This window comes from Lipotes vexillifer, unplaced genomic scaffold (genome assembly GCF_000442215.2).
Source record: "Lipotes vexillifer unplaced genomic scaffold, Lipotes_vexillifer_v1.1 scaffold518, whole genome shotgun sequence".
In the NCBI taxonomy this organism is placed as follows: Eukaryota; Metazoa; Chordata; class Mammalia; order Artiodactyla; family Lipotidae; genus Lipotes; species Lipotes vexillifer.
Genome location: NW_006780945.1, coordinates 2,778,380 through 2,799,064, shown reverse-complemented (window position 1 = coordinate 2,799,064; position 20,685 = coordinate 2,778,380). Strand labels below are relative to the sequence as shown.

The window sequence follows — 20,685 nt, the reverse complement described above, 5'->3', positions numbered from 1 at the left end:
CTGTCGTGGCCTTTCCCGTTGCCGGACGCGCAAGCTCAGCGGCCACGGCTCACAGGCCCAGCCGCTACGCGGCTCACGGGCCCAGCCGCTACGCGGCATGTGGGATCCTCCCAGACCGGGGCACGAACCTGTATCCCCTGCATCGGCAGGCGGACTCTCAACCACTGCGCCACCAGGGAGGCCCACGCACCCCCAACTTTGAGAGGGGGCTGAGGGTGTGAGCTGGGCCCCCTTTCCTCCATCACTAATCCCGGCTCCCCGAGGACCCCTGAGCTGGGGTTGGCCCGGCTCTCCTGTTTAGCATCTGATGGATCCCTAAGGGCGGATCTGCCAAAGTGGGGTCCGTGCTAGTTCCCCGGGGTCTCAGAGGGGTCCCATGAAAAAGGGGTTTCGTGGTCGAGTGAGTTTGGGCAGCCTGGCCTGAATGGTGTTATGTAGGTTCTTCTCTGCTCCCTTGACGTGCTCTGTTGCATCCTGGCGGCCTTTCCCCTACTTGTGAGAAACTTGGGTTCTGAGAAATGTACTTTTATGTATTAAACATTTTTTTTGGCTGCGTTGGGTCTTAGTTGCGGCACGTGGGCTCTTTCGTTGTGGCACGCCGGCTTCTCTCTAGTTGTGGCATGCAGGTTTTCTCTCTCTAGTTGTGGCGCGCGTGCTCAGTAGTTGTGGTACACGAGCTTAGTTGCCCCACGGCATGTGGGAATCTTAGTTCCCCGACCAGGGATCGAACCTGTGTCCCCTGCCCTGGAAGGCGGATTCTTTACCACTGGATCACCAGGGAAGTCCCTGAGAAGCGTACTTTTAGAAGCACTGCTACAGAGACATGCTGTCCGGGAACCTTCAGCTGGGGGTGACCTTGGGGTCACTGGTCTAACTGCCCACTCCATCACATTGGATCATCTTTCTGGAGCACTTAGGAGGTGTCAGGTCGGGCTGGCTCCAGCATTCTACCTGCATGCCTCACTGCCGAGGTAGGTGCTGCATCATTTCCCATTTTATAGCTGAGGACACTAAGGCCCAGAGCCTGGCAGTGAGCATGGGCCCGAGGGGTGGTGGCTTGTTGTACTGCAACTCTGCTATCGGTCAGCTGGGTGACCTTGGGTAGGTTGCTTGCCCTCTCTGGGCTTCAGAGTAGTGACACCTACGTGGGTAGCTGTTGGAAGAAAGGAGGTTTTGTGGGAGGGCACGTAGCACAGTGCCCACACACGACCAAGGGAGAGAAGTGAGGGTCGTACACGGCTGAGAAGGGGCCGCATTTGCACCTGACCCCAGGCCTACCCTCCTGCAAAGTCCATCACATGACCTGTCTCCTAGCACAGCTTTCCTCTTGCCCATGCCTGCACACGAGGAGGGCACTGCTGGCAGAGGTGAGCCACCCATCTCCAGGCTGCTCTGAACGTTGGAAGTATGAGTGGATCCCCCACCAGCCCCAAATATCCCGGGCTGGGATCTGCTGGCCCGTAACTGCTGCCACGCCTCGAGGCGTGGGCTCTCCTCTCGGGTGGGCCCTGCTTGCATCCGATGGCTCTCTGACGGCCCACCTATCACCCCTCCTCTAGGCTAAATACCCCATCTTCTTTCATGGGTCCTCACGTGACACTTCTGGGCCTGTCTGAATTCCGACTGGTCTCCGAGCCCACAGGTCAGGAGCGCTCGCTGGAGTTAAAGTGGGGGAGGGGCACTGCCCACCTGGCATTGGCCACGCACTCCATGGTCACCTCCGAGGTCCCGGCCACCACGCTGGTGTTCTTGGGAGGAATGATGATGGTTGGAGCGATGGGGTCTGCGGGGCCCCCTACATCTGGAGAGAGGACAGGTGTCAGCTGGGAACAGAGGCCGGAAATCCCACCCCCCATCAGAGGGATGCCACGGGAGACCTCTGTCCTCACGGAGCGGGGGCAGGTGGCCATGGGGCAGACGCCCCAGCAGCCCCAGAGCCGAACCTCCAGACACTGACCCCGGGGTCCCTTCCACCTCCTCTGCTGATGGGTCTCCACACAGTGTCCAGGGAGAGTGCACTGGAGACCTCAAGACCTCTCCTGCTCCTCCGGTAATGCAGCCACTGTCTCGTCCCCATCCCCCTGTCCTGGTTTTTTGCCTTCAAAACCCTTCCCTCCACCTGCATTTATCTTGTTGGCTTTATTGCTTCATTTGCCACCTCTTCTACCAGAATGCAAACTCCCTGCAGTTGGCTGAAGACTGTCCCCCAAATTCAAGTCCATGGCAGCTGTGAATGTCACCTTATTTGAAAATAGGGTCTTTGCAAGTGCAATCAAGTTAAGATGCAGTCCTACTGCATCAGGGTGGGCCCGAAGTCCAATATGATGTGTCCTTATAAGAAGAGGGAAATTTAGACACAGACCCACAGGGGAGAAGGCCAGGTGAAGACAGAGGCAGAGATTGCAGTAATGAATTATAAGCCAAGGAACATCAAGGATCGCCCGCAACTGCCAAAGGCTTGGAGAGGCAGGAAAGGATCCTCCCTTACACCTGTCAGAGAGAGCATGGGCATGCCGACACCTTGATTTCAGACTTCTGTGCGAGAGTAAATTTCTGCTGTGATAGGTCACCCAGTTTGTGGCCCTTAGGAAATTAATACATTCTATGAGGCAGGAACCTCATTTGTTTTTGCTTTGGACTGAATTGTCCCCACCCCCACCCCCATTCATATGTTGAAGCCCTAACTTCCCTGTGTTTGGGGTGGGGTCTTTAAGAGGTAATTGGGTTAAATAAGGTCATAAGGGTGGGGCCCTAATCCAACAGGGTTAGTGCCTTGGTAAGATGAGGAAGAGGCCCCAGAGCTCTCTCTCTGCCATGTGAGGACACAGTAAGAAGGCAGCCATCTGCAAGCCAGGGAAGAGAGCCTTCAGCCAAAACCAACCATGTTGGTACTTTCATCTTGGACTTCCAGAACTATGACAAGTAAATGTCTGTGTTTGAGCCCCACTGTCTGTGGTATTCTGTTACGGCAGCCTGAGTCAAGACAGTCCTGTTCCCCCCCACTTCCAGAACCATGCCACACAGCACATAGTAGGTGCTCAAATACATCTGTTAGGTGAATGAACGCATGGGACTGGAGCTATCGTATAACTTCCAGGGTTGACGATTAAAATGAAAGAGAACTTATCATGACTGGGCTTTATTAAAGCAAAACAACACCCCAAACTCTCCTAACAGAGGCAGGAGCATTTCCTTTTTTATATTTTTTGAGCTCTTTAAGAAGTGGCCAGGTTCTTAACTTTGTGGGTCAGCGCAGGCCCAATACTGGCAGAAACTCCAATATTCTCTGTACACCTGCTCTATGGCTCCCAGAAATACAGCCACCAAGGACTTTCTCTCATAACAAATCCATCCAGGTGGCCCCTAACCAGGAGGCTCTGGAGGTGGCAGGCCATAATGAAACACACAGCCCCCGGGCAACAGCAACAGGACATGCTTTCTGGGGAAGTCAATCCGCCCCAGTCAGCCCCGGGAAGGGTTTTCCTGCCGGGCCTCCAGGCCTTGCTGGGAAAGGCCCAGGTAGAATGGGAATAAAATGTAAAAAATAAACTAAAATGAAGGGGGGAAGAAAGGAAGCATATAAACCAAAATAACTGCAACAATATAAGAGCCTCATGTAGGTGCCATAAAGAGCGATTGGATTGAAAGCTGCTGATATAGCTGAATCCATAAAAGTGTGCTCCACATTGTTTACTACGTGCCGGGGTGCGCAGGTACGGAGGCCCAGATTACCGGCACACGAGGAGAAGACAGACAGTTAGAGCCCCACGGCGTCAATGGGTAAACAGAGCCCTCGTAGTTTAAAAATATGAGGGCTACCCCCCCACCTCAGGGCTGCCTTGTTGGCTTTAGGAGGTGAAAGGGGTGACTGACACCCACCCAGGGACCCTGTCCTGCCCAGGTCCAGGTGGCTGCTTGCAAGGCACGAGGGAAGGGGCCCCGGATGCAGTGAAGGAGGGCCTGGTGGTCAGGAAGACGTGGCTCAAAATCTTACTTTGCCCCAGGCATCCTGGGCGTGACTCTGGCTGGTCACCTCACCCCCCGAGGCTCAGTTTTTCTCAGCTGCAGAAAGGGGGTAGAAATCATCGCCTCTCAAGGGTTGTGTGGGACCAGCTCCCGACTCAACAAATCTTTTCTGGGTAAGGGCTCTGTGTGTGCCAGACTGCGTACCAGGCACCAGGGATTCCCCGCCGAGATGGGTAGGGGGTCTGTGCTCATGGCGTGCAGTCTGGGACGTCTAAGAGATTAAAGATGCACATGACGGGTGTTGGAAGGAGGGTCCTGGGGGGGGCACGGCTAAGCTGCTCTGGGGTAAGTGCAGAGTCCCTGGCACATAGTAGGTGCTCAATAGATGACAGTCCCTCCTCTGGGGATCCGTCTGCCTGTGCTTGGGTGGGGGGATGTTTCATTGCTTCTTCCCTCCACCCCCAACCCAGCCTGGACCAAGTGATGGAGCCAGAGGCTACCAGGAGGTGAAGTCATGGACTCTCAGGGGCCTCTTGACCGAGGGAAGGAGGACACACGTGTTCAGGGCTACAGGAGATCGGGCAAAGCCTCAAGTGCTCCCTGGGGACTCACAGGAGATGGGGGAACTTGAGTGGAACTCAGAGAAGCCAGAAGGAAGAACATTCCAGAACAGAAGCGCTGTGTGAGTGAAGGTGAGGTGAATGCGGGGAGCCAGAGGTAAATGTGGGCGCGATGCCGGGGTGGCCTCAGAGCGCTGGGATGGATGAGAGGGGAGAGCCCCAGAGCAGACGTGATGGATCCTGGCCCACATGCTGCCCCGTCCCCAGCCCACTCTCCTGATTGGTCAGTACTTTTCTTGGCTGAGCCCAGAGGTGTCCTCAGAATCCTTCTTAACAAAGCACCAACAATGGATCAGAGCTGGCCGATGAGGTGAATCCCATTTTCCATCCCTGCTACGGGGAGTAGATCTGACTGGGAGAAGTTGGGTCAGGGTCAGATTACTGAGAACATACAAGCTGGGCTATGGGCTGGAAGTCGGCCCTAGGTGGGCACATTACACAGAGGGGTCGACAGACACGAGGACAAGATGCCTGGACATGGGGCCCCCTTCACAGAGAAAAGTTAAGCCCAAGAGGAACAGGTTTTCAAAGAAGGGAGATGGGTTGGGATTTTGTCACCCTGGGGTGGAGATGGCGGTGGGATGTCGGAATGAAGGTACTCAAGGGGGGACATTCAGGAGCACGAGGCAGGAGCCCCGGGGGATGACGCGCCCGGAGAGAACAGGAGGGTGGGGCGAGGGGGACCCCGGGGACCAGGGGTGGGGGAGTGGGAGGCACAAAGGGCAGAGAACCAGGCATCGGCTTGTTCACGTCAGGGGAGAAGGAAGCAGGAGACGGGAGAACTGGGGGAGACACGCAGGGCTGAGGAAGCTCAGGTTACGGGGTGCCAGGGAGGGGGGTCAGTGGAGCTGAGCGTCCTGAGCAGTCAAGGAGAATCAGGATGCAGGAAGTGGGTTTGCAACCAGGAGGTCACCAGTGGCAGGGGCTGGAGAGAGCAGGGGAGCCGGTGGCAGCCATGACTAGGAGGTAAAGACTGGGGTGGGGTAACTTCTGGAAAGTCTCGAGGTGCCTCTCAGGGGGCGGCAGTGGCCAAAAGGGAGATCTGTTTCCCTCTGGGACGTCTGGGGAGCTGTTAATGAGGTGAGTTTGGCAGCCAGGGAAACATGGTTCCATTCTCGGGTTTGTGCATCATTAGCGAATGTTGCCGGGAAGTAAATTCCTTCACCTCTTGGGCCTGTTTCCCCCGCTTTCTCATCTGTAACTCGTGGAGGGGAATGACAGACTGCCACCAGGGTTGCTGTAACAATGGAGCACCAGAGTGCCGGATGGTGCCCAGCACGTGGGGCGACGGAAAGGGAGGCTGTTGGTGTGGTGTGGAGGCAGAGGGGGACCGCTCCGGTGGACCCACCCTCGGCAGAACGCACCTTTCTAGGAGGCGCTCTCTGCAGGGAGGCCTGTACTGACTCAGGGTCTCTGGAGGGCCAGCCAGGGGGATGGGGACAGCCTGGCCATGCTCAGGCAGTGCTCTGGACAGCAGGGTGAATGGGGCCCTGAAGATCAAGCAAGAAAACCACATGCAAACCAGAGCAAGGACGGGCATCTTCCGCATGAGCTCGCGATGTGGACGGGGTCCTGGGGCACGAGGAAGCTTAGGGGCTCCCCACGTGGGGGCAAAGTTGGGTCTCGCTGCCCCAGGATGATTTTGATAACAGGCGCGACGGGGGACACCCACTCTGATCCATTCTCCCCGAGTCATCTCATTGAATCCTCCTCCCAACTACGCTTTGCCACAGGCGAGGAAACTGTGGCTCGGGGACCACGTGACGGGGCCACGGGTCAAGGGGGTGGGGAGCAGGGAGGTGAGCTGCTCCTGCTGGGCAGGCTTCCAGGCACTCGCGGGCCCAGGGCAGACCTATCCTGTCCAACATGGGCAGGGGTGGGGCGAGAACTACAGGTGGCTACGAGCTCTTGAAACGTGACTGGTGCCCCTTTGATGCAATGGGATTTAATTTTACCTAATTTACATTTAATTAAAAGCGGATCCCCGAATCAGTTATTAGAACACTTTTAAGTATGTGTGGAAAAACTTGGGCATACGATCCCACCTTTCCAGCTGTAAATTTTATGAAATCTAAATACAGATCACGTATTTCAGATGAAAATCCAGCATCCAAATTGAGATGCGCTTTAAGTGCAAAATACACACGGATTTTGAAGACTTAGTAGGAAAAAGAAACCCAGTGTAAAGCATCTCATTAGTATTTTCTCTATTGATTGTATGTTCAACTGCTAATATTTTGGATATGTTGGGTAAATAAAATATAATAAGATTAATTTCACCCGTTTCTTTTTCCTTCTGAAAAAGTGAGGCCAGTGGCAAGTTTTACATTACATATGTGGCTCATATTACAATTCTGTTGGACAGTGCAGCTCTGATTGCCACCCAGTGGGACCAGCAGCCAGGTATGAACTTTTCAAGAGCTGTGACAGTCCGTGTGAGGTCACCTGGGTGACACCTGGGCAGAAGGCAACTGGGGGGGGGGGTCCCTGGTCTTTGCTCTCTCCTCCATTTCTGAAGAGCATGGATGTCCCCTGAGGGCTGCTAAGAAGCTGAGCTGCCCTGAGCAGAGGAGGGAGGAAGCGGGGAGGGGGAACAGCAGAGGGAGAGGTGAGGCTTGGGCGAGACAGATGAGGGGAGAGGCAGCCGGTGGTGGGCGGAGTGGCAATTGTTCCTAGGAAACTGGCCAGCAGGCAGGCAGGCAGCTGCGGGATTTTTGTCAGTGACAGTAACTGGGATTTGAAGTGCAGTCACTGGTGGGAGGAGAAATTAACTGATAATCAGCTGATTTCGCTCTCAATCCAGTACAAATCACCGTGAGAGCAGGAGGCAGGGGGCGATGGGGTGAGGGAGAAACAGACAACGGGGGTGCGGTGGGCGAGGCTTGGGCACGCATGGGGGTCCCAAGGGACCCTGCCTGCCTCTCTTGGGCCAGCCGGAGGGCTGGGGGAGGCAGCAGAGAGTGAAGGGCCCGCCCAGTTGGCCAGGAGAACAGCTGGTGCAGTTCCCGCCAGGAGGAGGGTGGCGGGTGAGGGGGCTGGGGGACGGTCTCAGGGTCAGCCGAGTCACCCAGGAAGATGCCTGGCCTTGACTCGGACCGTGAGCATCCCTCCCACCAAATGATTCAATTCCATTAGACTCGAGGTATTCTAAGCGCTGGAAAATACATGGGGACAGACGTCTCTCTGACAGTTACCTTCCTTTTCCTATAGAAACAGCAGCCCCAGGTCATGGGCTAGGCCCCAGGTTGCTGGGACGAGACTGAGACCCTGGCCCAGGTCAATGTCAGAGGTTACACCCGTGACCCTGATAGGCCGGTATCCAGACTGGAACTCTACTCCCTGCACCCAGGTTTCTTTCTGGGCAGACAGGAATGTGGTCTGGGGGGAGGAGGTCACTGCACGTATGGGAGGGGCTTCTGCTGGTGCTCAGGAGGCCCAGGAATGGGCAGGTCGGGACTGGGGAATGTCCTGGGCTTTCTGGGCCCTTGAAGACAGAGGCCGGGATCAGAGGAAGGACACGGGAAGGTTCCGAGCTGGCGGACACCCTTCTCTTGCTGCTGGTGGGTGCGTCCCAGCAGGACCGCGGATGATAAATGAGGCTGGCTTTTGGAGCAGCAGTTGTGCAGATGTGGAGGGACGTGAGCATCTGGCTCCCCCAGCCTGTGTGGCTGCTTGGCCGCTGCGGGAAGCTCTGGCCTTGTCCCGCGTACTCTGTGATCCGCCCCGCCCCCCACCTCTCCATCCCAGGGATGGAGCATGGAGCGGGCCAGGGAGAACCAGGCCAGGGGGGACACCCCAGCATCTCCATCACCGATCGGCAACCTGCCTTCAGACTTGGCTGGACAAATACTTCTTTGCCAAAAAAGATACCCAAGGAGTCACCCTTTCCATTTGCTGTCCTCTGTGCTCTGCCACTGGGGAGAGACTTGCCTCTCTCTTCCAGGGTGCGGGGTGGTCTCTGGGGATGGACACAGGGGCACTTTTAGGCGGGAGCCTGGGCAGAGAGCAAGTGTTCCCATCGGTGAGGATGGCTTGGCTCCAAGTAAAAGTGGCGCTTTTTACATGCCAGCTGAGTAGAGGCAGTCAGTATATTTCTTTAAAAATGAGCTTCCCATCTCCTGGCGGGCTCAGCACACCAGCACCTGAGCCCCAGGGGTGGTGGTGATCCTCTAGTGCACACACTTTCTCCTACATCCCACGTCCTCCCTGGGCTCCCAGGGGCCCAGCTAACAGCCAAGCTAAGTGTCCCCTCCTCCTGCTAGGGTCTCAGACTCGTCATGGGCATGGGGTCCGGAATTCAGCTCCCTCCCGGCCTCCACCTCCCACTCCCACCCCCAGCTGGGCCTCTTCCTCCTTGGGATGGCGCCTCCCCTGCCCTTTCCCAGCCTCCCCCCTCCAGCGCCATTCCAACTTCCCAATGACCCCCCGGAGCCCCATTCCCAAGATTTAACGACGAGCTCCACCATTGGTCCCAGGCCCTGCGGCTTACTTACTCTCCACGGCGAGAGTGATGGGCTGGCTGGTCTTGTTATCCCCGTTCTTGTCATTAACAGCTTGCGCGTAGTAGCGGCCTGCGTCGGGAGCCACTGTTGACAGGATGACAAGGGTGTTCTCCAGGGTGATGGCTCTGGGAAGAGGAAGAGAACGCCTCTGATGGGCCTGCTGAGCCTGAGCATCCGGGGATGCGAGTGGACGTGAAGCCAGGCACCCCAAGACCCCCTTCTCCAGCCCACCCCCTGGAACCACTTACTGCCTGAACTCCAGCCGTGTTTAGTTTGCAGAGAATCCCAATACTCCACCAGCGCTGGGCATCAGGCCCCAATACAGAACATGCCCAGGGGTCTGAAACTGTCCAGGTGACACTTCTCTGCCACTCCCCGTCCCCAGGCTTGGTTAGGGGCCAGAGCTCCCCTGGAATTCTACCCTTTCCTGTGTCACAGCATGGATGGCTGTGTGGGGTTACCTCTGCACCAGGAGTGTCTAGAACTAAAGAAATTCATTCACCAGAATCAGTGAATGAATGAATGAATGAATGATGAGAGACGAGAATGAATTTAGAAATGAACATGATCATTCTAGAATCACTGCCTTAACCTAATCCTGAATCTGTTCGGGTTGATTCAAAGGCTGCAGCCTGCCTGTAACACAGCTTTCTGGGGTTCACATCTCCCCCATCCCCCTCTTAGGGTATCTGTTTACTTCTCCCCAAATCTGATCAATAAAAGAGGGGCCATCGCGGCTGGTGGAGAGGGAAAAAGGAGACGGGCCGGGTAGTGGGGTATAGACATGGGTTGTTTGCTCCCAACCTGGTTCCCACTGCTGGGATCCCATCCTGCAGCCCCTCGGCTCCCATGTCCGCGAGCCAGGTGCAGGGCTTTTGCAGGTGGGAATTTGGGGACCCCACTGGACGTGGGTGCAGGAGCAATGCCCACCCTGGCTCTGCCAGGCACCTCCTCTCACCCATCCTCCTGATGACAAACAAAACCATTTGTCAAGTCTCTCTCTGGATTTTAATGTGATGTGCCCAAGACAGCTGTTAAACATCCTTAATGTTCGTTTAACAAGGACAAATCCAGTTGAATTCTTTTCAAATTTTCCCATTAGGTGAATGTAACAGAGTTTTAAATGGGCTCTCAAATAAACATCCCCACGAATGCCTCTCCAGCCTGGTCTCTCCCAGCCAGGCTGTGCTGAGGTCTCTCCTCCTGGTTTTGGGGGTTTGCGTGCTGAGTCTCATGCTGCCTGCCGAGCTCCAGGAAGCAGGAAGACAAAGCCCTCCTGCCCCAATTCCTGGGAACACTAATGATGTCCTTTTTTTTTGTTTTCTTTTCCCCTGGAGAGCTCTTTTAACCTCCAGCTAATGAGGTGATGGGAGTGAGGACAGAGCCAGCTAAAATATTTTAAAATCGACACAATGGGACAGGGATGGTGACCATGTCCTCAAGTGGGACTCTCCTGCAGGGGCCCTGGTCCTTTAATGGAGCTTATTGGGGGTGGGTGAGGGCTGGGGAAACGGAGGCTGGGCTGTGCCAGGGCAGGGGAGCAGCTCCGGGGTGGAGCTCTGGCCCCTGCCTCTAAGGAGCTCACAGCCTCCTTCTTGCTGGGCCTCAGTCTCCTTATCTGTGCAAGGGGTGGAGGCAGATGCGGGTGAAGACCCCTTCCAGACCTGAGGCTGAGGCTGATTCTAATTCCTGTGGCTGCTTCTGTTAGTTTCCAGGTGGCCTGAAGCTGTCCCCTCCCTCTCACTCAGCCCTCTCCAGGCACACAGTCCAAGGTCAGGGCTCATGACAAGTAGCAGGGCACGTGGACCCCCTGGGTTCCAGCTTCCCCAGCCGCTGCCCTGGTGATGTAGAAGCCAGCTAGATGAAATCTTTGGCAGGTGGGCACCCTGGGCATGGGCTGGTCCCCCTCCCCAGTACACCCGCCTGTCCTGAACTCCTCTTCTGGCCTCCAGAGAAGGCCCCCCACCTCCAGTTCCTTCTCTCATTGACCTCACAGACTCTCCCCACTCCCTTTCTCTCCTTTGCCTATATTTTGTCTATATTATGATGGATCCTTCTAGGTCAGTGGTTCTCAATCAGGGGTGGCTTCACCTTCCAGGGGACATTTGGCAATGCCTGGACAAGTTTTGGTTATCCCAGCTGTGGGGCTGTACTAGTAACTAGTGGGTAGTGGTCAGGGATGCTGCAAAGTGTCCCACCATGCACCAGACAGGCCGCACAACGATTTGTTGGGTTTAACATGGAATGTGTGGATTGTGCGGTGGTTGGTACCCTGTCCTGGGTCGGGGGGGGATGGCATATCCAGGTGGCAGAGATGGTCACCATCTACCTCTGTTTCTGGCTCCCCTCCTAGCCGCCCCCCTGCACCCAGGTGGGCAGTTGGCCACTGGGAGCCCAGTGTGGATGAGGGTGGAGCTCCCACCAGCCTGGCTGTGGAGGAGGGTGCCCCTCCCATCCCTCGCCCTCGGTGGGACTTTCAGTTGGCAGGAAATAAACTTCTCTGGCGCTAAGCCCCTGGGATTTGGGGGTCTGTCTGTGATGCAGCTAGCATGGCCTTGACTGGAACTAGAGGAAAGCACTGTGTCCGGGACCCCGGGGCCTGGGTTCGAGCTCCCAGTGCGGAGTGAACAGGAGGCAGAGAGCCGGGGAAGGGCCAGTGGCCTCTTGACCTGCTGTCCCTCTGTCCTCAGCAGGAGGCTAAGGAAGGTCCCTGGGCTAGCAGCCTTCTGCAGAAAGACCTTCCCCTTGAGAGATGGTTCTAGAACAACCCTGCCCCTCACCTCCAAAGTGCACAAGGCTATTTGTGGCTGTCAGGAGGGCTTCCGGCCTACTGCCCCCAGAGGCACCCGCATTGAAGGAAGCTGCTGGAATTCTTGCAGAGCGTGGACATCAGGGCTCTACTCTCAGGCAGGGGCTTGGTGATATTTTTCAGCCACACTCCTCTGGTTTCAACTTCCTAGGTCTTTCCCGCTGCTTTGATGGGCCCAGCTCCCTCCCACCTTCCATCTCCCACTCCTATGAAGTGTGCCCTTTTTTCTCAGCTCCACGGGAGCCCAACTGATCATTTAATTAAGAATAAAATAAATCACCCTAGAAGCTGCCCAAAGCCCCCAGCGTGTGTCTTTGATGGGAATCTTGTCTCCTTTTCAAGGAACGGGCCAGGGGTTACTAATCTCCACTTCTGCCCTGGGAGGGAGAGCGGTCCTCTGTAGATAGCACAAGCCTTGTGTAGATAGCACAAGCCTTCAGCACCCTGTGCACCCCACTGACTGATAGCGCTCATCAGATGCGTATCTCCCGCAAACAGACACCAGAGAATTTGTTTCCAGGGACCTTTCCTCTGGGTTATGAATATTAATCTGCTGTAATTGCTGAGATGAAATCCCCACAGTGTTCTCTCGTGCGTTCGGTACGACTGGAGGAGGTGGGGAGGGGGTAGGCGCGACCAGGAAGGTGTGCGTGTGTGTATACCCAATCATCACCTGCTCTGTAGCAGCACCTTCGCCAGGTGACTCTGTAGTCCTCTCCCTCAAGAGCAGAATCAATTTCCTGGCTTCTTGATCTGAGTTCTACCATGTCACTTGCTTTGACCAATGGGATATTAGCAGAAGCTTGCGTTTTGCTTCTTCTGTGACTGCCAGGAAGAGATGCTAGGGGCCACTGGCTAGAGGCTGGGACACGTGGGGCAGAATTGAGTCACCCAGGCATTCTCATCAGCCAGCCCCAGCCAAGTGAAAGAGCCAGGCCAAGCTCACCAATCTGCCGGTTCACATGACAAATACAGGCTTATTGCATCAGGCCACTGCGACCACTTGTTACGTAGCACTATTGTGTCTGTCGGTAACAGATACATTCTAGACACTGGCTCTCAATTGAGGCTGCATGCTGGAATCACGGGGAAGCTTTTAAAAATCCCAAGGCCTTGGTACACCCCGTTTCAATGAAATAAGAATGTGTGAAGGGTAGAATCTGAAAATGAGAATATTTTAAACGGTCCCAGATCATCTCAGAGGGCAGCCACGTTGAGAATCACCAGGACCAATTCTCCAAAAGTACAATCACTTTATCCTTTTTAGCTCCCATGTCTTTGTACCTGTTCTCATATAATTTCCACATAAAGCAGAATTAAGGACCTGACTCTGGAGCGGGCGAGCCTGGAACCAGCTGCGTGAGATTTAGCAAAGCAGTTAAACTCTGGGGGCCTTCACTTTACCGTCTATAAAATGGGGGTAAAATCAGCCACCTCGTAAGATTGTTGTGAGGGTCATTCATTCAACAAATATTTCTTGAGGTGGACCTGGGGATGGAAAAGGGAACGAGACAGAGCATCTCTCCCTGGGAGGTGCGTGTCTGTCCTGGAGGAGACGGTGATGGGGGGTGTGCTTAGCCCAGGCCTGAGAACACAGCAGGCACTCCATAAACGACAGCCACTGTCGTTGCCAGGATATCATCATGTTATTAAGATCACGCTTCTCTCACTGGACCTCATGTTCCCCAGAGGAAAGAACTGTCCGTCTCGGCTTCTGCTTCCTACAGAGACCAGAATGGGCTCCACCCACAATGGACCTGCGGCCCGAGTGGACGAGGACCAGGGTGGTCTTTCTTCTCTCCTGGGAGTAGAGTGTAGGGGAGAGTGCGGGTCCTAAAGAGGACAGCCTGGGCTGGCTCCCCCAGGGGGCTCAGGAGGGCCGCTGCGTCCCGTGCTCTGCCCCTCGCCCTCTGCGGAGGCGCTGCCTCTGTCACTCTGCCCACAAGCCAGGCTGCCACAACCCCCTTCCGGGCTGCACAGAGGGGCCCTTGTGAGCGCTGAAAGGACCGTGTGTGCCTCTTCCCGCCTCTCCTGGCCTCACCTCCTCCCTGGAGCCCAAACACACACAGCCGTGCACACCGGTGGACACCCAGCCACACACGCACCGCGGAGACACCCTGCCGGGGAGGTGCCAGCACCCTCCCATGTGCCCTGAACCCTGGGCCTGTAACCACGGTGACAGAGCCTCTGTCTGTGCCAGTTCGGGTTTTTTAAGGGCTCTTAGAGGCAGAATTATTCTCCAGCCGAGAGTGGATTCAATGCCTGGGATTCCCCGGGGAGGCCACGGGGCTGTCATGGTTCCAAGACTCCTCCCGCACTTTCCCAGAAAGGCGCCTGGAAACCAGACTTCCCTCATCGGGGACGTCCCCCACCTGGCTCCCTCCCAGAGCAGGGAGGGCCCTCCGTCCTCAGCATCTGGGGGCGCTACGTGGCCCCGCATTTCCTCTCCCGGGGCCAGCCCCCCTCCCACCCCCCACCAAGGGCAGGATGCTCACATGCGGCTGCTGGGCGGGATCTTGCGGCCGTCCCGGAACCAGGTCACCTGCGGCCGTGGGAAGCTGGCGATGCGTGGGGCGCGGATGACGGCCGCTTCTCCGTGGGAGACGCTCTGGTGCTTCTGACTCTCCTCAAAGCTCCCCATGTCTGCGGGAGGGAAGGGCACATGGAGGGGTCAGGGGCCGGAGGTTGGCAGCCGAGACTGCCCGGCTCCCGGGCTGGGAGTGGTGGCAGCGGAAGGAAGTTGTGGGGCAGACAGGATGATCGTGGAGCACGGCCACCATGCTTGGGCTCCCTCACGTGGCCCCATCACCCCATCCGTCACTACGACATGCTCTGCTTTGTACTTCTGGGGTTTGTATCCATTTATGTCCATATGTCCCTGAAGCAATGGATTCATCCAACAACCATGAGACACGGGTCGTTATTGCAAACAGTTTACGACGGAAAAACTCCTGAAACAGGCTCGTTGACTTGTCCAAAGGCACGTGGCTGGAACAGGGCGGAGGCAGGATTTGAACTCGGACCTCAGAGTCTGGAGACAGGCAGAGCTGTCCCTCCTTTCCTGCCCTGTAGTGCGGCAGGGGTTTAGGTGTGGGGTGAAGGGCACATCTGGGGAGCAGCTTCCCGTGCCCTTGGGTGAAGTGTGTGAGGCTGCCTGGATGTTGCACACAAACACCACGTTGCTCCTTTAAAAGAATGCCTACCCCCTTGGCAGATAAAGAGGGGACCGTTGGTCCAACTCCGGTGTTCCGTCAGCCTGGAGGGGAGCAGCGGAGATGCAGGTGGGAAAGTTCTGGTTGCCCACCTGTCTGCTGGGATCTGGATGGGCTCTGACTCTAAGAGCAGAGGCTTGGAGATGGGTGGAGTGTGGGAAGGGGTGTTTGTGTTGATGACCACAACAGCACAAATGAATGCTTTAAAATGAATGCACCTCCTTGCTACCCAAAGGGTGGTCCGTGGGCCAGCACATGGGCACCACCTGGGCGCCTGCTACAAAGGGAGAGCCTCAGGCCCGCCCCGCCCCCCAGACCTGCTGAATCAGAACCCGCCTTTTAACAAGACTCCCAGTCAACTGTGTCCACATCCAAGTGTGAGATGTATCGTTTGCCCTCAGACTTGGCTGTGTGTCACTGAGTTAACATGTCAAGAGCTAAAAGCACCTAATGCTGGGGTTTCATCCCCAAACTTCCGACGTCTCTGGTACGGGGTGTAGGCTTCCCATCAGAATCCCACGTGCAGTAAGGTTCAGACCACCGAAAACTGGCTGTGAGTCCCCGTTGCCCACCTGTTCCCTCCTGGATCAAGGGGGCCGCGTGCTAAGCCACATGGGTCTCCTGCTGCTTTGATTTATTTCTTAACCCCCCCAAGACCACTGTTCTTCCTCCTCTCCTTCAGCCAGGAGTCCCCAACCTGACTGCCCCTTAGAACCCCCTTTAATATTCTCAGAGGTAAGAACCTTTTGGGGTGGCTGGGGTCCAGACATCAGTATTTCTAGAGCCGTTCAGGGTGTTCCAACACGAGCCAAGGCCGAGAAGTTCCGCTGGGCTGAAGCCAGTGGTTCTTACACTTTGGTGGGTCTCAGAATCCCTAGGGAACACGGTAAGCCCAGAAATTTGCTCCCACCCTTCCCTCGTCCCCTAGGGCACGGAAAAGCCCTGCTTCAACGTGCCTGGGTCTCTGAGTCCTTGACTCACCTTCCCGAGGATTCTGCTGCACACACCGAAGTTCGAGGACCACCGGCCTACACTCTCGTTTTCCAAAGCCCTGGGCTTGAATCTCTTCTTGGCCACGTTCCCCCTTGGAGGCCTTGCCTGATCTGATGGTTTTGGCCACAGTCTCTCTGCAAAGGCTCTCACATCTGCCCTGGCTCCTCCCTGAGCTCCAACACCCAACACCCAACTTGCCACAGGAAATGCTGGGTAATTCTTACCTCCCTGCCAAGCCTCCCTTCTTGCTTTCACAGCTCTGCTAATAGCTGCCCCACCTGTACCTGCCCAGAGCACCTGGGCTCAGATCCTTGGAGCCTTTCGTGGTGCTTCCTTTCCCACACTATGGCCCCTCTGTTCTCCCAGCCCCCCCCCCCCCCCACCCCTAGACATCTCAAAGGGGACTGAGTCCCAGCCCATCCATCACACACGTCTTCATTTCTATGCCCCCCCTCTTCCCCCCGCCCCCCCCCCCCACCACGTGCTCGCCCCATCACTTGGCTGCGCGGACTCCGCCCCTACATCATCGCCTACACTGGACCCCGCCTCCCCCACCTCCCACACTTGCTCCTGATTAATTTTTCTGGCTTGCTCAGATCCTCTGGTATCTCCTCATTGCCCCAGGAAAGTCTACATTCCCTTGCCTGGATTCAAGGTCTCTCCCTAATTTGACGCCAACCAACCTTTCTTGTCCTATCGCCCACACCACGTCCTGCGTCCCCCGCCACAATGAATTACTTACACCCCGCTTCTCACCTCGGGGCCTTTCTTTGTGTGGGGGACCCTGCCTGGAACGCCACCAGAGCAAAAGCCATGATTCACCAGGGCACCACGATTCAACAGCATCCCGGGAGGATCTAGTCAAGTAAGTGTCTCAAGAAATGAAACCTGACGTTGGCAACCTTGTCCTGATTGGGCAAAAGCAGTAAATGTAACGGTGGTGGCTTTGGAGTCACTGAGACCTGAATTCAAATCCCACTTCTGTTACTTATTAGGCACGACCTTGGGCAAAAGTTTGACCTCGCTGAGCTTTCACTTCCTCTTCTGTAAATTGGAGTTACGAAGAGTATCTCCCTGGGCTTCCCTGGTGGTGCAGTCGTTACGAATCTGCCTGCCATGGCAGGGGACACAGGTTCGATCCCTGGTCTGGGAAGAATCCACATGCCACGGAGCAAATAAGCCTGTGCACCACAACTACTGAAGCCTGTGAGCCTAGAGCCCGTGCTCCACAACAAGAGAGGCCACCGCAATGAGAAGCCCGCGCACCACAACCAAGAGTAGCCCCACTCGCCACAACTAGAGAAAGCCCGCGCGCAGCGACAAAGACCCAACGCAGCCTAAATAAATAAATAAAAAAAATTTATTAAAAAAAAAAAAGAATGGTCTACATTTAAAAAAATGATACAAATGAACTTATATACAAACAGAAATAGACCCACAGACATAGAAAACAAACTTATGGATACCAAAGACGAAAGGGGGGAGAGATAAATTAGGGATTTGGGATGAATTTATACACACTACTATATATAAAATAGATAAACAACACGGACCTACTGTATAACACAGGGAACTATACTTAATGTTCTGTAATAACCTGTAAGGGAAAAGAATCTGATAAAGAATATATATGTATGTATGTATGTATAACTGAATCACTTTGCTGTACACCTGAAACTAACACAACATTGTAAATCAACTATACTCCAATAAAAAAAATGATGGCTACCTTACTATTTATCTCCCAGGCAACATGATGTTCTCACAGTGGGATTGATACTCCTGCCACTGAGAGGTGGGGGCTAAGACCCCTCCCCCTTGAGTCTGGGGGTTTTGTGACTATACTTGTAGAATATGCTGGAAGTGATGCTATGTGACTTTCAAGGCTAGGCCATCAGAAGGATATGGCTTCCACCTGGCTCTCCAGACCCTGCTGCTTGGAATCCAGCTGCCATATTGTAAGGAAGCTCAATCTAGCTCACACAGACAAAGGAACAGCTCTTGTGCAGAGGAACTGAGGTCCCAGATGATGGCCTGCATCAACATGGGACATGTGAGTGAACATGTGAGCCCTCAGATCATTTCAGCCCCCAGCCTTTGGGTCCTCTAGTTGGGACCTCAGTCATCAAAGAGCAGAGACCAGCTGTTCCCACCGTGCTTGGTCCAGACTCACAGAATCTGTGAGCATATGATAAATGACTGTGGTGCACCATGATGTTTGGGGGTAATTTGTTATGTAACCATAGAAACAGGAAGAGTATAGTCAAGTGCTAAAAACTTTGTCTAATATTTATAGTATTAAAATACTGGAACGCTGTACCTTTTTCACAGTTTAAACATCAACCTCTTTAACAAAGATTATCCCGTGCCACCCAAATAGTCACTGACCCTACGTCAGGTCTCTTTCTAGGTGGACTTCACACAGCTTGTCTCATTTCATCCGCCTAACGACACGACAAAGTTCAACTTTCCTAAATACATATTTTTAAGTTGTTTACTAATTTCTGTTACTTGGCTCTGTCTATAAAAAAAATTGCATCAATAAATCACATTGATTTCAGTTCTTAGAATCATTTTATCTATTTAAAAAACTTTTCACACAGCTCTGAAGATATATTTGAACAATTTAAAGCAATTTCATGGTAATCGTGTTTTTCCTCCTCTCTCGGGTTTTATTAGCTCCATTTCGTCAGTGAGGAAATTAAAGCTCACGGAGATAGAGTGGCTTGTACAACGTGCGCAGTTAGGGCTGGGCCGGCCAGCGTTCAAACCTGGCTCTCCCTTTGCATTTCCTCCTCCCCTGCGTTAAAATTCTTCATGCACATTCTTTATCTCTTTCTACTACATTGAAAGCTTCAAGAGGCAGTTCTATTCAATTATATTCATGAGCAAATCCTTATAAGACACCAGGCCCCATCCTCTGCACACAGTAGGTTCTCTCTCAACTCACCCAATGCCGTCATGCAATGACTTTATTGAGTCCCTACTATGGGTCAGGCAGGCTCTGCGGAAGGTGCTGAAGAAAGACCCGGTCCCTGTCCTTGTGGAGCTTATGGTCTGGTTAGGGGAACAGGCATAAGAAAACCAACCCAATGAAATTCAGGGACATATTGTGACAAGTGTTAGGAAGAAGGAACAGGCTTTTTTTTGCGGTACGCGGGCCTCTCACCGTTGTGGCTTCTCCCCAGGCTCCGGGCGCACAGGCTCAGCGGCCATGGCTCACGGGCCCAGCCGCTCTGCGACATGTGGGATCTTCCCGGACCGGGGCACGAACCCGTGTCCCCTGCATCGGCAGGCGGACTCGCAACCACTGTGCCACCAGGGAAGCCCCCAGGGTTTGTTTTTTTTTTTAATGAGAGGCGACATGAAGGGAACCTACTTTAGACTGGGAGGTGGGGGTGAGGCTTTTTTGAAGCAGAGACATAAATAAAGGGTAGGTGTTAGCCATGTGTGTGTGTGGTGGAGGTGGGTGGGCGTGGTAATAGTCCAGAGGAAAGAGAGTATGCGAAGGCTAGGAGGTAGGAGAGAAGTGCTAATTTGAGGAAATTTAAAAATGCCAATAGGGCAGGGTGGTGGGTTTGTTCAGTGGATGGATGAATGAAGAGATGGATGGATAGATGGGTAATTGGATGAGGGCAGGGATGGATGGATGGATGAATGGATGGAGAGAAGGAGGCATGGATGGATGGAGGGATGGATGATTGTATGTATATGTGGATGCATGCACAGTTGGATGAGTAGGTAGATGGATGGATGGATGGGTGGATAGATGGAGAGAGGGAGGCATGGTGGATGGAGGGATGGATGATTGTATGTATGTATATATGGCAGGATGGATAGATGAAGGGTGGGCACAGCTGGCCTTGTCCAAGTTTTGCAGTTGATGCTCTCATTCACGCTTCCATCCCACAATCTCCCCTCCCTACGGCTCTTAGGCCCCCAGAACCCTCCCAATTCTCTCTACTCCACTTTGCCAAATGGGCCTCCTAGGTCAGGGAGCCCCTTGCCTCTGCTCAGGGGGCCCAGCGCACAGGCGCGTATGTCCTGAACACGAGCTGCAAGGTTGGTGCTAAGAAGAGGTCTGCTCAGCCAGGCAGTGCAGGAGAAAGGCTAGAGGGAAGTGCACACTGATGGGGCTGGGGATCCAGGATCTCCTAGGAAAACTCACTCCCACTGAGGTGGAAACAGGTAAGGGTTTACCTACTATACTTACTCTCCAAGATACATGCTTGTTAATATACCACGTTGTTCCTTGCAGCGCTGATCCAACTTTTCCTAAAAATTCCCCCAAGAGCAAAGAAGTATGGGCCTGGGGACACAGCTGGACGTGACCTAAAATTATTCCTGATGTTTTTGTTGTATCTTAAAAGGTCTTGTAAATTATGCATTCCACTTCAGAATATATTTATTGCTTTTATTTATTTTTGAAACATTTTTTATCATGAAAATATGTCACGCACAAAAAAGAGCGAATATAATTATATGAATAGTTCAAAGAAGAATAGCATGCACACTCATGTACCCACCACCAGTTTAAGGAATGGCACATGAACAAACCTCTTCCCTCTCCCGCACGGCATTCC

General features: G+C 54.3%; 1 protein-coding gene across 1 annotated transcript in view; it reads right to left on the bottom strand.

Annotated features, from left to right (window-relative positions):
• The window catches only part of SDK2 (sidekick cell adhesion molecule 2), a 266,728-nt gene that overhangs the window by 81,624 nt on the left and 164,419 nt on the right, over positions 1 to 20,685 (bottom strand). Inside the window, exons 4-6 of the mRNA XM_007454389.1 lie at positions 14,393 to 14,540; positions 9,080 to 9,213; positions 1,690 to 1,801 (exon numbers count right to left, since the gene is read on the bottom strand). Of these exons, the coding sequence (XP_007454451.1) occupies positions 1,690 to 1,801; positions 9,080 to 9,213; positions 14,393 to 14,540 (394 nt within the window). The remainder of the gene's footprint in view (positions 1 to 1,689; positions 1,802 to 9,079; positions 9,214 to 14,392; positions 14,541 to 20,685) is intronic.